Source organism: Siphateles boraxobius, unplaced genomic scaffold (assembly GCF_051911475.1).
Source record: "Siphateles boraxobius isolate OS27281-9 unplaced genomic scaffold, OSU_SipBor_1 7, whole genome shotgun sequence".
Classification (NCBI taxonomy): Eukaryota; Metazoa; Chordata; class Actinopteri; order Cypriniformes; family Leuciscidae; genus Siphateles; species Siphateles boraxobius.
In genome coordinates this window covers 11,877,966-11,894,558 of record NW_027509197.1, presented here as the reverse complement: position 1 = coordinate 11,894,558, position 16,593 = coordinate 11,877,966, and the positions used below count along the sequence as shown (strand labels likewise).

Genomic DNA, 16,593 nt, shown 5'->3' with positions numbered 1-16,593 from the left:
TTTGCGGTGTGGTTTTAAAATGAGTCCATCTCTCTTACACTCTTTACATGTATAAACATTTAATAGAGGCAGCACTGTATGGACATTCCTCAATCATTTTGCTTAAGGCTTTGTTATAAACATATCATACTTCTACAAATAATTAATCCTGAATTTCTTAACATACAGATGCATGCAAACTACAAAAATCTGCCTTACACTGTTTCCTTCAGGAAATGCAACCCTATAATTCATTTTGCTTATCTATTATACTCAATGCTGACTGTCTGTAATACACATAATACACATCAATGGTAGAGTTGGATGTTTTAGAAGATTGGAGCACAATAGTAACCAACAATTCAGGACTGAAGGGAACAAAAGTACCAATTTAAATAAATAAAACCTCACTGCGCTCTCAATTGATGCAGATACTTGGAGACCAAATTGGCAGTATGCTGGCAATATATCCATTTGTAATATAACTAAAGAGTTACAGTTCAAACTTTTACAATGTCTCCAAATTACCTCATTACGCAGACAATGTTTCGTACAATTATACTCGGCATTATCTAAAGTGCAAAGTAGAAGAGGGAGACTCTGTTCACTATACTTGGAAATGTATACATATTAAAGCCTACTGGATACAGATTTGTAGAAGACTAAGTCTTATATTCAATACATGATGTGACCTCAATCCACTTTATTTATTTTTTTGTTATAAGGTATTGCTGATAATAATATAAAGAGTGCTTCAAACAGAAAGTTGTTTATCTCCTTACTTAAAATTAAACTGCCCGTAAGCACATTTTTATTAAATGGATCTCTGATAAACTGCCAACAGTGTCAGAGTGGCATAAAGTAATATCAGATTTTATTTCACTGGAATATATTATGTATTGGTCAAAAGAGAAAATAGATGTTTTTTTATCTGACATGGACCCTCTTTTTACATATTTAGGTGGACCCAAAATAGTTTTTTTTTTTTCTTTGTGCTTCTTTCTTTATTCTTTATTTATTTATTTTTGATGATGGTATCTATGCTTTTTGAAATGCACTTGTCATGATCTATGGTCACTGTTCTATTAATTTGTTATGTTAAAATAAAGAATAAAGGCAGTTAACCAGTATTCTGAACATGGGAGAGACGTTTTCGCCTCTAAGGGTCATAGAGATTTTGCCAAGACAGACATATTCCTGGATCAACATTCTTGTCCGAAAAACTAGTCCTAACCCTATTCCTACCCCTAAACCTAACCCATACCCATAACTCAACCCCTAAAATCAGAGGGAATTGATAGGTGAATAACATCGACGTAGAAACACCTAACCCGGGTTATAAGCCTAAACTTAACAAACTTTAAACTTGGCCCTCAAATCCGATTGGTTGATTGGGATGTTGTTCCAGGATCAACAAAGATGAAACAACATAATTGGTGAAATCACGTTTACCTGCTTATGTTCAGACATAATAGTTGATGGCTATTTTGAGAAAAAGAGACTAAACTAATGGTGGTTAATAAAGAGCAGGAAATGGGGTATTGATTCAGATTACACTGGTCTTCATGCCAGACCAGAGGAAAATCATGCAGTTAAAGAACTTTCAGGGAATATTGGCCAGAAAGTCAGAAATTAGAAATTTGGGGCCACAAAATTGCTGCAATTGTCAAAAATTACTAGACAAAATATTTACTTCAAGCAAATGTTAATGATCATGTGCAACAACTCTTCACTGCATTTACAGTATACAAGAATTGTTTAACTCCCTAACTTTTTATGATGTTTATACTGCCTGTTCATATTTATATTGTATGCAGTTTCACCTCTTCACTTTGTACTAAAACAATTTTACTACATCTTATCTGTATGGCACTTTTCGTACAAAAACTCCAGATAAAATGCATCATGTCAGAAAATGAATGAGTGAATGAATGAATGAATAAATAAATGAATGAATGAATGAATGAATGATTGTGCTTCATCAAATGAGGAAGTCTTGCAGACGTAAAATAAGAGAAAAACATATCAAAAACAATATTCTGATTTCTAACTAATCTGAAACTGAAAGCTACCCAGTTTGAAAACTATTTATCTACTGAAATGAGCCCAGGGCCAAATCAATAGTGTTGAAGGACAGAAGGACAAGAGAATAAAACCCCCAAGGACATGTTCAGTGCAATCTGACTGCTGTTTTACACTGCATTTCCCTCAGTTTTGTAAGTGCAAGCCAACAATAACTTTGCAAGAAGACACTGCTGTTCACCCCAACCTCCTCTTGCCTTCCCACTTCGGCTCTGGGGAAAAAACGCATCCCACCCACAGACTCGGGACGCTTCCAACTCATTAACATGGGCTTGGAGAGTTTTTAATTAGCATTAATGTGCTGGAGCTAACACAAGCAGCGTTTCTGAATTCTCTCACTGGGGACTGGATAGGGAATTACAATTAGAAGTGTTCCACTGTGCTGAGACTCAAGTATGAGAACTCACGTGCATCACCTTGCAGTGGCTCTCGCTATCCCCGTCTGAACAGGATGATCTGACCCTAAAGCTTCAGAATGATAGAGATTTAAGAAGTTATTTTCTCTCTACACAACCTCTGGAACCCAAAAGCGGCTTTTTTCAACCTAAAGGCCTGACAAAGCAGAGTGAGAAGATACTTCAGTCAGGTACAAATCAAACCCTTATCTTCACACACATAAATGTGAATACACACACACACACACACACACACACACACACACACACACACACACACACACACACACACACACACACACACACACACACACACACACACACACACACACACACACACACACACACACACACACACACACACACACACACACACACACACACACACACACACGTCAGTAGCTGGAAGAATTGTATAGAGACTGGTTGATAGAAAATCTGAGTCATTCAGGTATAAACATCATGTCACTTAGTATGTGGTAAAAAAAGGAAAAAATAAAACAAAGTGCAGATTTCCAATCATTTGAACACCTGAACCGCCATAACCCCCCCAAAAAAAACATATAATCGAGATTAATGGTATTTAACCAAATGGGCAGAAACAACTATTCTGTCGTCAATACCACGCGACTGAATGAGAAACTGGAAAATGAACAGGTGCAGCTGAAAAAAACACATGTTAATACAGACGGAAAGATGAGCCAATAGAAATACTCAGCACCCTGCTGACAGTCCCGATCCCGTCTGTTAAGGTCAAATGAAACCCCATTTAGTGGAAGGGACAGAGGTCAGAGGTCAAGGGAACCAAAACACATGCCAAGAGTAGCTAACAGGGATCATGACCTATTTACAGTCTCAACTCACAAACCTAAAGTAATGTTTAACACTGTGAGGACATCTATTAGGCTGCCATCAGTGTCTCCTGTCATATTCACATTATTTCTCTCATTTTATGAGTGATCCTATTCCTCTGGCCTCCTAAGCTATGGTGGCCCCAAAAAGTAATTTGCACTTAAGAAACTGCTTTGAACTCTTAAAAATTGCAAAGAAAGAAGTGGTGTGCTTGTGTTATAGTTATAAAACAACAGTTATGCTCAGAATTAAGACAAAAGTTTGGGGTCGGTAAGATTTTTTTTAAAGAAGTCTCTTATGCTCACCAAGGCTACATTTATTTGAACAAAAATACAATCTAAACAATAATATTGTGAAAAAATATAATAATTTAAAATAACTATAAAATTAAATTCAAATATAACATTTACTTTTTTTATGTATTCTTGTGATGGCAAACAAACTTTTCAGCAGCCATTATCATCAAGAAAACAATTTTGCTGCTTAATATTTTTTGTGGAAACTGTGATGTTTGTGGAAACGGTGATGATGAATAATGTGTAATGAATAAAGAACAGCATTTATTTGGAAACGTTTTTTTTGGTTGGGTTCATAAGTTGGGGGGTTAGTATGTTTTTTTTGTTTGTTGTTTTACTAACCCCCAGCTTTTGTACAGTGGTATATTTGGACACTTTCTGGCTCTTACTAGTTGAACATGTTCAGTGTTAATGCAAATGAGATTGGGACTAAGGTTCTTATGCATGTAATGAAATTCATACAATTTAAGTGTTTGGGGCCACTGTACATTATGCTTGATATAGCTTAGTGGTTAAAGGTCTGGGCTTTACAAATAGGGGGTAGGTTTGAAATCCTGAAGGGACAATTCATGAGCTACTACTGCAACCCCATGAAAAAAAAAATAAGTGGCAATTTTCTTTCCTGTTTTGACATATTCAATAAATAAATAAGTAAGTAAGTAAGTAAGTAAGTAAGTAAGTAAGTAAGTAAGTAAGTAAGTAAATAAATAAATAAATAAATAAATAAATAAATAAAGTGGGATTTGGTAGGTGGGGGAACCCTCAAATTTTGTGTAGGTGCAACAGGGGAAAATTACTCACAGAGGGACAACATATTGAGTATCGTGGTATAGCAATACTTTTTGGGACAAGAGTGTCACTGTGGCACCACATATCACAATACTTATTTACTTGATATTTCAATGGTTTTATTGTGGTCCATCAAAACTGATATGATGACGATACTATGTTAAAATTGCTGAACACTGGGCCAAAAATTTAGTCCTGGCACTGTATCCAGTCCCCAGCCCCCAACCCCCCGGGTATAAATATGCAGCATTAATGCTGATTTTGAACGAATATTTATTGTCGATAATGGTTACATAATGTTAAAACTAATCCTGCTATTGATATCTTTGTAAGACTACCGACCCTATAGAACAGTGGCAAGGGAAAACAATGTCCGGCGAAATATCGAACATTAAACTAACTTTACCGCGCTCAACCACCGTGAGTGCATTTCACGCATTTATAATCACTCGTGTTCAGCGGGGAGGAAGGCCGAGGTTGGTCGGCCAGTCGGTCCATCTCGGGACCATCTAGATTTGTGAATCTATTTATTTAATAATTTATCTGAGGCGTTCCGGCCCACTTTAACCCCTGTATGTATATATAGTTATATATATATATATATATATATATATATATATATATATATATAAAGCATCTGCCAATTGTAAATGTGCTGTTTTACCTTAAAAGCTGCTCCTCCATGGATTATGGACTTGATAAAGATGCCCAGGTCCTCGCCGGTCTCACGGGACTTATTACCTTTCAGGCTGACCCCTAACCCAGCTGAGCCAGAGTCATTGAGGGGGACCTCAAACATCAGCTGCTCCTTTCCTTCCTCAGACAGCAGCAAGCGGGCCTGCTCCTCTTTCTGAGAGGAAAACAACAATAACAGAAGAGAATGAGATGAGGAAGAAGACAGGTCATTCCATTCAAACATAAAAATCCCACTATTTTAGCAGAGAATAGCTCAACCTTTGCAGGCCTCTTTTCTTCCTGTGATGGCAATGGGGTCATTTAGAAACATAATCCATTCTCCATTATGTAGTCCACTCTCAGCTCCCCGCTGCATTCTCCCTCCCGCTTTTCCCCATTTCCTTTCTTTTCTCTTTGTCTGTTCTCTTGCCATAATGATGCTAAAATTACCTGTACATCTCTACAGCGAAAGTTTGTTTTAAAATGAATGTTAATGAAAAGGAAGGAAAAAAAATTAATTATTATATCTATGTGGTAAAAATAATATTACGTCGCCACGGGAACAGGCTTTCTTTGCAGAGAGAAGAATGAATACGAAAAATGGTTTTGAAAAAGGTCTGAAAGTAGTTTGTGTTTGATCTATATAATGGCATACTAGTGTCTGTTAGAAATACATAATAAGAGAGAGAAAGAGATGTTGATACCAAAGTTTCTAAAAGTGCTTTAATGGTGCAAGTGAAACATCCTACTTTTTCTCTGTGCATCTCAAATCTTCCCGGTCCCAATGAGCATGTTCAATGGGACATATCTTGAAAAGATCAGTCATGCGAAATAGAAAGGACATTATTCAATTATATGGTTTTACGTATCATAAAATAATGAAACAATCATCTGGTTCTTGGTAGGTCCTAAAATGAGGTAAATATAACCTCAGATGAACAACAACACATGACATGTTACACTGTCATTTTTTTATTTAACAAAAAATAGGCCAAAATAGAGAACCAATGGGTGACAAGCTAAGTACACCCTTACTGCTTCCATAAGAATTAAGAGGGTAAGTAGCAGTCAGGCTCTGCTGATCAAAAGTCTTTGATTAACTGATCATCAGCAAGTATGCTCAAATTAAAGCAGAGGTTTGGGCAGTTTGCTGCTCTAGAGCCTTCAGGTGTGTATTAGCACAATGCCAAGGAGGAAAGACATCAGCAATGATCTTAGAGATGCAATTGTTGCACCCATCTGGGAAGGGTTATACAGCCATTTCGAAACAATTTGAAGTCCATCATTCTACAGTGAGGAATATTATTCACACATTCAAGACAGTTGCCAATCTTCCCAGGAGTGGACTCCCCAGCAAATTCACCTCAAAGTCAGACCGTGCACTGCTCAGAGAAACTGCAAAACACCCAATAGCTATATCTTAGACTCTACAGGCCTCAGTTAACATGTTAAATGTTGAAGTTCATGACAGTACAATTCTGAACAAGTATGGTTTGTTTGGAAGGGTTGCCAGGAAAAAGCCTCTTCTCTCTAAAAAGAGCATGGCTGCACAACTCAGGTTTGTAAAGCTGCATCTGAAAAATGTCCTTTGGACAGATAAAACCAAAGTGGAGATGTTTGGCCAAAATGCATGAATAATGCACGATTGGCAAAAACCAAACACAGCAAATCAGCACAAACACCTCATACCAACGGTCAAGCACGGTGGTGGAGGGGTGATGATTTGGGGTTGTTTAGAAGCCACTGGACCTGGGCACTTGCAGTCATTGAGTCAACCATGAACTCTGTATACCAAAGTATTCTAGAGTCAAAAGTGAAGCCATCTGTTCGACAGCTAAAGATTGGCCGAAATCGGGCCATGCAACAATAATCCTAAGAACACCAGCAAATCTACACCAGAATGCCTGAAAAAGAAAAGAATCAAGGAGTTGCACTGGCCCAGTCAAAGTCCAGACCTCAACCCACTGTGGATAAGCACATGCAATATTGTAGAGAAGAGTGGGGCAAACATTCCTCCAGAAGGATGTGAGAGACTGATAAAGTCATACAGAAAATTATTACTTCAAGTTATTGTGGCTAAAAGTGGCTAAACAAGCAACCAAGTCACAGCGTGTACTTAGTTTGCCACCCATAGCTTCTCCATTTCGGCTTTACTTTTGTTAAATGAATGATGACACAATGTAATACAGTTTGTAATGTGTTGTTGTTCATCTGAGGTTGTATTTACCTATTTTTAAGACCTGCTAATGACCAGATTATTTATTTTTTGCCCTGATAAGTAACACCATAGAATTCAAAAGGGTATCCTTTCTTTTTCACATGACTGTATATAATAGTTTTATGTACCATGTAAAACATACTCTAACAGTAACTAACAACAAAAAGCTTCCTCCCCAGTCCAAAAGCCATTTATAACAACTATAGGCTGAACAGATCTCAGCCTTCCTTGGCTTTCCATCTCCTGGGTTGCAGCAGGCGTTCGTAAGGTCTTTACATTGCAACGCAAAGTCTACACCTTGGGGCTTAGTAACTTATAGCTACTATATTTGCTAGTTTATACCAAACTCAGTACTTCATGTAGTTGCACCATTGTCAGAACATGGGTAGTAGTTTGTAAGTTCATCCAACTTTAGTCGCATATGTCCAGTGCACATAAAATGATTAATAGTATATAGTAAATCTCAACTGCTTGATTGATTGTTTATATCGTCTCAAAATGTAAACTATTTTATCGCCCAGCTCTAATCTGCAATGCAACTATAAGGTATTAAGATAATATAAACATAATATATATTGTGAAAAGCACTATAGAAATTAAAATTATTTGATTATATGGATGCATAATGTTTAGAGTGTAAACAAATAGAAGTCTTAAAGGTGCACTTGCAAAAAGAGCCTTGTTTAATTCAGATAATCAGTGAGAGAATCGAAAATGGTCATGTAAGACTAAATGTGCGATACATTTTGGCTAAGAATCCGGACTTCAAAAACGTAGAAAATAGCCCCTTATCCCACCAGACACTACAAGACACATGATGGACAACCAGAAGTTTACAGTATCCCTAGAACTTACAGGAACTGTGAGGACTGTAAATATTACAAAATATACAGTAATTGCAGGAATGTACAGGGTTGAGAAGACCAGCTAAGACGGAGTATGTGTGGGTCAGCAAGGCTTGGTTTATCTCTGTTTACTGTGGGATTGCAGGTTTTGAAAGTATTAGTGTAACACACACACTCACACATAAACACACAAACACACACACACACACGCACACAAACACACGACTCAGCGACTATATAAATCTGTGAATTTCTGTGAAGACTGAAAAATATAGCTGATTGTGTGTCATTGGGAATAGAGGAAAAGGCGATGGGGTTTAAGGAATTTAACCCTGAGAAGATGCCCTAAATGCCCTCAAACTAACTTCCAAATGCCAGAGTGACCGACTCGTAAGTGTCAGAACTGTTCAAACACACACATCAAACACACACATCAAACAATAAAAAAAATGATGTATGTACCAAAGCCATTTTCAAATGTCCTGGATACACGTGTGAGCTTTATCTGCATAACCACCCTCTCATTTGTTCATCAACACAGGTGTTTGAGTAACTAAACCCAAATGAAAGACACAGCAAGACCATCCATGTGAGGTTCAGAATGAAGACAAAGCTCTGGGATCACAGCAAGTCTATCAGCTAGGGAAATCATAGGGCTAAAGCCTGCTGTGTGAACAACTAGCAGCGCTCCTGTATGCTAACAGTCGTGATATTTCACAGCCGAGCCCCCTGCCAGGACCCTGCTCTGAATCGAAATGCCACATCGCATTTCCTTCAGCCATTTTCCCCGGCTAGAAAAGGTTTATCAGTCAGCATGTACCCCAGCATGAGACATGTGTCTCCAGAACAAGTCTTTCTCCAATGAGCTTTATTGCTTTCATCATTATGACAAGCAAAGTCATTCAAACTGCAATTCTGACAAAGGGCTTAAGTGTTTGAATAAGCACCATCTATATGTCTTAGGCTTGCGTTGTCTAATCTGCATATGCAACATCTGTTCCTCCGCCGTGAAAAGCGTCTTAATGATGAACAAGACATATGATGTCATCAGCCGAAGCAGATGGATCACCGTCATCTAAAGGTACAGCAGCGAATGATATTCTGAGGGCTTAAAGATGAGCAGATACGCAGCTGTTCGTTCAGGAAATCACACTGTCTCTCATAACCTCTCGCTCTCTCTGTGTCAGTCACTAGAAACGCATGTAGACTTCGGTCTCTATTGTTTGAGGGTGAACAGACAGGTCCCTCAGAATTATTGTGCTCCAGGGAGACAGGAACAGGAAGTGGGGAGGTTCTCAAGGGAACATGGATGCCACTCTGTGAGTGAGCGGTTGATCTACAATGACTACAGTAAACAAAGCTTGTAAGGCCACAAAAGACCTTCTGTGGAAAACTGTCACCCATCTGGGGAGTAATATTTTTCTGATACTCATTGGGAGGTTTTGCAGGAAGCGCAATAAGGTTTAAAACAGTGGACAGACGGATATTATTTTCAAAAGAAACTCATGCCAAACCAAAGCGATGGCTTGGAAGGGATATATTCATCAAGGAACCATGAAATTACAGCCAAGGACTTGGTTGTGTTTGACCACAAAAGTTCTAAAAATGCAGACATGGGAGGATTGTGGGAATGTGTTGCAAAATCTGAAGGAAATTTCTCTCTGATCATCTGATCAACAGAAGGTTCAGAAGACAAAATTCTATCTTACTTTTTTGCATTACTTTTCTTGCATCAATTAATTTATGATAATGCATTAAGTTTATTACATTTATAAAAATTTACCAAATGTATACATTTATATTTACTAAATGTATACACTTAAAATGCAATAATTGCTGAATTAAAACATTTATTTTGGTAATTTTTGATGGCTTTTTGTTTTTCATAAAACCACTTAAAACCATAATGATAATATAGAGAACATTTGTAAGAACTTGGTACAGGTGCTTTAAACAGATTGTTCTGTCACATTATTATAGTAAACTAAAACCATAAAAGAATAACATTTTTGTTACTTAAAAAAACATTTACTGCAATAAAGTAAAAAAAAAAAAAAAAATATATATATATATATATATATATATATATATATATATATATATATATATTAATAATACAATAATATATAACTTCTTTTTATTTCAGCTATTTGCAAAGGCAACATTTATCATTTCCATTTACTTTAACTGAAAAAATAAAAACTATCAAAATTTAAAAAATAAATGAAAAAGCAAAAAACAGAAAAACAAAATGACAGACCGAACTAAAATGAAACAGCAAAATCTATAAAAAACAATTAAAAATATTAATTAAAAACTATAACAGTATATTTATAACACTAAAATAATACTTCTTTATGGTAGACATAATTCTTATGTCACTGACCCAAATATGTATTTAGGAAAACCAGGAATATCTGCAACAGATTGAAATACTCGCAACCGGTATCCAATAAAGTTCAGCATTACCCACATTTGGATACTCTTCTGTCAATCCCACAATGCCCTGCGCAATACAGAATTCATTGAATACACTTGCTCATGCTCCAACTCAGCTCACATCAGTGCAAAAGGGTTAGCCAACCTCACCACTTCCTAATGAGAATGTCTATGTGTCAGTCCCCTTAATGGGGTACAAGACTCAGCAGTCGTCCTCCTCAGCCAGCCACAGGACCGCTGGTATGACCAAATTCATCAGTCTGAGCCGAGTGTTGCTGTTAATGACCAAGTGAGAGTGAGACACCGTCCCACAGGTTTATCTAGGCTTTGAGATCAAGGGAAATAGATGCACAAACACACAAAAGACAATCTAAATGCTGAAGTTCGTAAAACAACGTACACACTTTATGGATTTAATCTTACAATGATGATTTTGCCATTGGCTATTGCATCAGCCACTCATGTAGGTCTTGTACAAATGACAACACGTTTTGCTTATGGGTGATAGTGTGCACTTGTTGAGCTTGGATGATATTTCAATCTAACTCCTGTTAAACATCCCTTCTGGATTCCCTTTCTGAATAAATTTGCCATTCGTTTTTTTTTTTTTTTTCTTGTGGAAGGTTTCTGCATGATTGCCCCACAACTGTCAAAACTTGTGAAAGACAAACAAGCTCAGGTGTCTCATTAAAGTCTGTCTCAGAGTAAGTTTTACACCCACAGCATCAAACGAGTTTAGCTGAAAAATTAATTGCAAGAATAATGACCCCTCTAGCAATATTCATTATAATGCTAAAATGTATCTTTCTTTCTTTGGTGTCGACAAAAGGGAACACTAGAGAAACAGAGCTCTAATAAGTGTAGCCCATGTCACTTTCAAAATAACATATATACATACTGTAATTTACCTGATACCTGAACAACCATCTATAGCTCTATGCGGATGAGATTAACTTTACAAGGGTAGATTGAGTAATGTAATTTTACCACAGGACGTCTGCAATAATGGCCAATTCGCACGGGATATGATATCTCAGTAAAACTAGTTGGATAGGAGTTGGAGGAGTAGCTCGATTTGCGCATCCTGTCATCATGTGTGTATTACGTTGCTTCCTGAGATCACGTGCGCAAACAACCTATATTTATATATATATAAAACAGTTATGACAGGTCGAACAATGCATTAATTAACTTCAGATTGGATTGTATTGGTAATAGTCACTTAGGATACATAACGCTAAAAGATGTTTCGTGCCTCTAACAAGTGCTTTCGATCTTATTTCTGATCTGAATAGTATGTGGAAAACACTTGAGTGTCTCCATACTTGAAAAACTACTTTTAAACAGCAAATGATGAAATATTTACGTACATATTTACAGCGGGTCTATTCGCAAGGGATTAGTATTACCTGAGGTCATTTTCCCGGACCTTTTTACTGAAGGTAAAAGTCGGCATAATCTTTACTGACATTGTCTGTAATGATTACTGAGGTGGCACATTCGAACTGGACTAAAATCGAGAAGCTCTGGTAATTATTACTTTACCCAACCTCTCCATATTAAATTAGTCCGATCCAAATAGGGTTTATGATAAAATCATCACAAAGTATTCTGGCATTCCGCATACAGAACAACCAATGTTGTCTTAGAATTTAGCAAAAAATATTTTTGTTGAGTAATTTCCTGGCATATTTTGGCATTCATTCGGCCTCTACTCTTTGGCAAACCATAATACCTGGAGTGTGTCATTGATCCCAAAAAATGCTTTGTAGACAGCTCTATAGGATTTGTAACATATACTGCAACACTTGTGTATCTGTGTAAGGGATATCAGTGGTAACTGTGCCAAATAGCTCATTTGCACCTCCTTAAAATGGGGGAAATTCAGCAAAAGGAAACCTAAGGGTCACGGTGCTAGACTGTCCCATCCATTTCCTCTCAATAGTGTTCTGCAGAGGGTGATTCAACCCATGAAAAGGGGAAGGAAGGATGAGGAAGAGAAAAAAAATGGTAGCAAAGCCATCATCCTTCACTGTTAGTCTGTCTGTCATTGATTTGCTCAAAACTCCCTCCTTTTGTTTGTCCATAGGGTCTCAGCAAATCCAGACTCAAGGCCAGAGAGAGAGAGAAAGAGTCTGTGTCAGACAATTAATGCAGCATGTAGTGAGACAGCAAACACACACTGAGCTTTAATGGTCACTTTAGCTTCTTTAGTGTTGAACAGACTGAAAAGACAAAAAAAAACAGGCGTTTTATCAGAGTCTGGTAACAGCATAGAACAAAGATAGACTGTTAAAGAGGGAGTGAGAAAGACTCTCCTAGACAATCAATGATGCGATGTTAAACAAGAGCCGAATTGATTCACTTGTGCTTGACATGTAAAAAAAAAAACAAAACAGTAAACATTTACTTCTGACAGCGCTGAGGGCCTGTAGCTTTGGCACATAACACACAGTCATAGTAAGAATCGATTCAAGTTGCAAAAAGGACACCTATTACGCAAAATTCACTTTTACATGATGTTGCAACGTACATGTGTTTTGTAGATTTGAAAATTATGCTTTCCCCATTATTGTTGAATCACAGAAGCTACAACTGCTTACTTTGCCAAGAGATCTCTATTTATTATGTATCATGTGTCAGACGGAGAGAAACAGGCATATAATAATAAGGCTACAGGCGAAGAGGTCTTCATTCCAAATTTCTCTGTTCCCCATTTCTCTATTCTCTCACCCCATCATGCCAGCTGTAAATGGTTTCTCTGGGTTTCTCCTCCCTCACCCCTCATGCCTTTACTTCTCCTTCCTCTCACCTCGTCATGCCTTTATGTTTCTCTGGGGTGGTACAGCAAGGATTGAGCTTATACAACACTCTGGGACTTACAACTTCCTTGTAAGGTAAATGGAATGTACACCTCATGCTTACACATGGTACAATCCACTATCCCTTTGTGTATACATTAGTGGTACATTTGCATCAGTTGAAACATTCCTTTCCTTGCAAATAACATGTACACATTTAATGTATCATCATCACTGGATCTCTGCTCAGTGTTACATTGCACACATACCTATAAGCAAAATATAGCCTAGCTCATCCCACATCTCTGCTCAGCACATATGTACAACATACTCTGACTTCACAAAAGACATTGTGAAATTATTATGAAAATGAATAAAGAAAAATAATACAAAAAAATAACATTAAACAGTAAAATTTTAGTCTTCAGTGTCGACAGTGTGTGTTCACAACCACCCTATTATGGTAAAAATCCACCCACTCAAAAGGGGCATTATAGGTCCCCTTTAAAATGTAACTTGAGACTTGACTTGTAAACAAGATTTGAACTGAATTACAATTTACAGACTCAGTGTACAGTAAGCTTAAGTAGATGGTATTACGAAATGTAATCAAATGTATTATTATTATTATTTAATTGTTTAATTCAAGTAAAATCTAATAAACTTTATTTTGACTTCAAAAGAAATGACTAGAAAAGACAATTAAAGGTCATATTTTACTACTCAAAGAGAGAAAGGAGCATTATTCTAATGTTCTGGATTTGGTCAGTTCGGCATATCTTCCATCTGAAAATAATGTTTTGGTTTATCTAAAAACATCTACTTTGGTCTCTACTCAAAGTAACTTCTCATACAGCTACTGTATGAATGATCTCATCTCCGCAATGCATGGCGGCACATCCTAGGGAATTTTAAATTGCTTTATCAAACATAAAAAAGATGAAATCATGTACTTTCCCCACACAGACAACAAATGCATCTGTATCATTTCGCTCTCATGAGGCGGAAGAAAATTCCAGTGGTCTTCTCTGCCTGAGGGCATTTCTGTTCCAATCCGACAAAGATGTACATTCAACTGAGACTAATTACATTAACCACCAGCAAGAACTATAGTGCTGTCATTCACACAAAAACTGGAAAAATAAGAAATATTGTATTACCCTGTGTTTTATTACTGTCTCTTCATAACTGACACAGTATTAGATATTATGCAAAACACAATCCAACTACATAAGTGAGTCCAGCTGGGCTGGTATTAGCTGCGGCAGGTCTGTAAGCACTGCAAAAGCCTGGATAAACAGAGCTGAGAGCCGACCGGCCGGCATGCTGAGGATCTTGAGGGAAAAGCAGGATTTAATGTGAGGGAGTAATAGGCAAGCTGCACTGGTCAGACATGAACTCACTGAGACATACGGACAGAAGGGTATCTGCTCATCCTGAGCCGGTGAGGTCATACTGATGCCAGAATCATGCCAGCGTGCATCCTGACAATATCACTAGTTTAATGAAGCACAGTGTTGATAAAAATATGTCAAAAAAAAAATTGCACGGCTATATTAACAAAGAAAAAAAAACGAGAAAGAATATTATTGTTGAAAATAATCTAATAACAGATACAGTCTGTTGGGGAAATTGAAGGAATTGAAGTGCTTTGCATGCTGGTTAATTATCTCACCTAAGCAGATCCTATATTATAGTAATCAGATATATATATATATATATATATATATATATATATATATATATATATATATATATATATTAAAAAAGCATGGTTAAAACGGGCTCTTTCTGTAACAAAATATCAAAACATGTCTAAAACACTGACAATAAGTAGGCTAACTCACAAAGAATTCACAATATCGTGTTGCAATTGTGAAATGTTATTTCAGGAGATCAGGCATGGCAAAATATTAATTCAATTTAAAATATATTTTAACAGACAAAATGTAAGATATTTAAATACTATGATACATACGATATTTAAGATACTATAAGATATTTAAGAACTATGAATTAAACAGAAAACTTTGCAAAAAACTGTAAAAATGTAAAACTGTGAAGCAAGCTATGCTGATATATTCATGTTTTTGTCCTACTGGATTAACCATAGAAACTTCACACACAAAAAAACAGCAGTATTCAGAAAATAGTGAAAAAAACCAAGCTGCTCTGCAAAGGTAATTTATTCAGAGACAAACAGCTATGAAAAATGCATTTTTGTGTGGAGCATGCAAAGACGCAAATTAAATCATCATTCACTTCCATGATTTTAGAATGAACTGATCATAACTACTGCAAACCATAGTTCACTGCGCACCAGATCAACCATTTCAAGAGAAACCGAGTCAGAAAGACCTCTTTCACACCAACTAAACGAACTCAACATGAACCACAAACTGGTGTGAAAGCACTATAAAAGCTTGGTTGGGTTTTTGTGTAGAGCTTAGCGGATCCTCTGTAATGCTGATTCACTTACCCTGATAATCAAACCCCACTCAAAAAGCACATGACTCCAGCCCATCGTGGCTTTTATTGGGTGTGGATCAAAGGCCCAGTTCTGATGGGAAAAATATCTTGCAGGAGAGAGCTCAGGTCATTGTGCTCTACATCTCCAGCATGTTTCTAAAATGAATATTTCACACTCTAGCACCTTTCAGCAGTGAGCAGTTGGGGAATTGAGCGGTAAAGTGTATGTTTGTAGTGATGAGATGTCTTTGTAGTACATTCTGTACATGCATTAAGAAAGAGCAGCAGATGGTAGAGGAAGGTTTGGGATAGAGCCATACCACCATTACATTCATACCCACTATCACCCACAACACAGCATCTTCAGTGTTGGCGGTAGGATGGGGCTTGACCTGACAACGGAACTGAATACACTGAGCTGACTTCAGCTGAACAATGCCACCATTTTCTTTTTAGAGCTACTTTACAGCTGAACTGAAATCTGTTTGCATCAGTGAAATTTTTTTTTCTTGTTGATCACTGTAAAGAAGCTTTGAAACAATCTATATTGTATAAAGTGCTATAAAAAAAAAGGTGACGACTAAATCATGGTTTAAACAGACGCCTTTGACCGTGTGCCTCATCTGCTTTTACAGCACCTCACACCCAGTTTTTTTGTTTTTTTTTTCATTTTAAAAGATTAACTTCTAAATCCACGTCTCAAGACCCTGCACTCTTTTCCATGTTATTAGTGTTTTTAAAAGCACAAACACA

General features: G+C 37.0%; 1 protein-coding gene across 7 annotated transcripts in view; it reads right to left on the bottom strand.

Moving 5' to 3' along the window:
• Positions 1 to 16,593, bottom strand: part of pard3bb (par-3 family cell polarity regulator beta b) — a 343,528-nt gene that overhangs the window by 168,929 nt on the left and 158,006 nt on the right. For all 7 annotated transcript variants that reach the window (XM_077216357.1, XM_077216355.1, XM_077216356.1 and 4 more), the window contains one exon: positions 5,058 to 5,243. In XM_077216357.1, the coding sequence (XP_077072472.1) occupies positions 5,058 to 5,243 (186 nt within the window). The remainder of the gene's footprint in view (positions 1 to 5,057; positions 5,244 to 16,593) is intronic.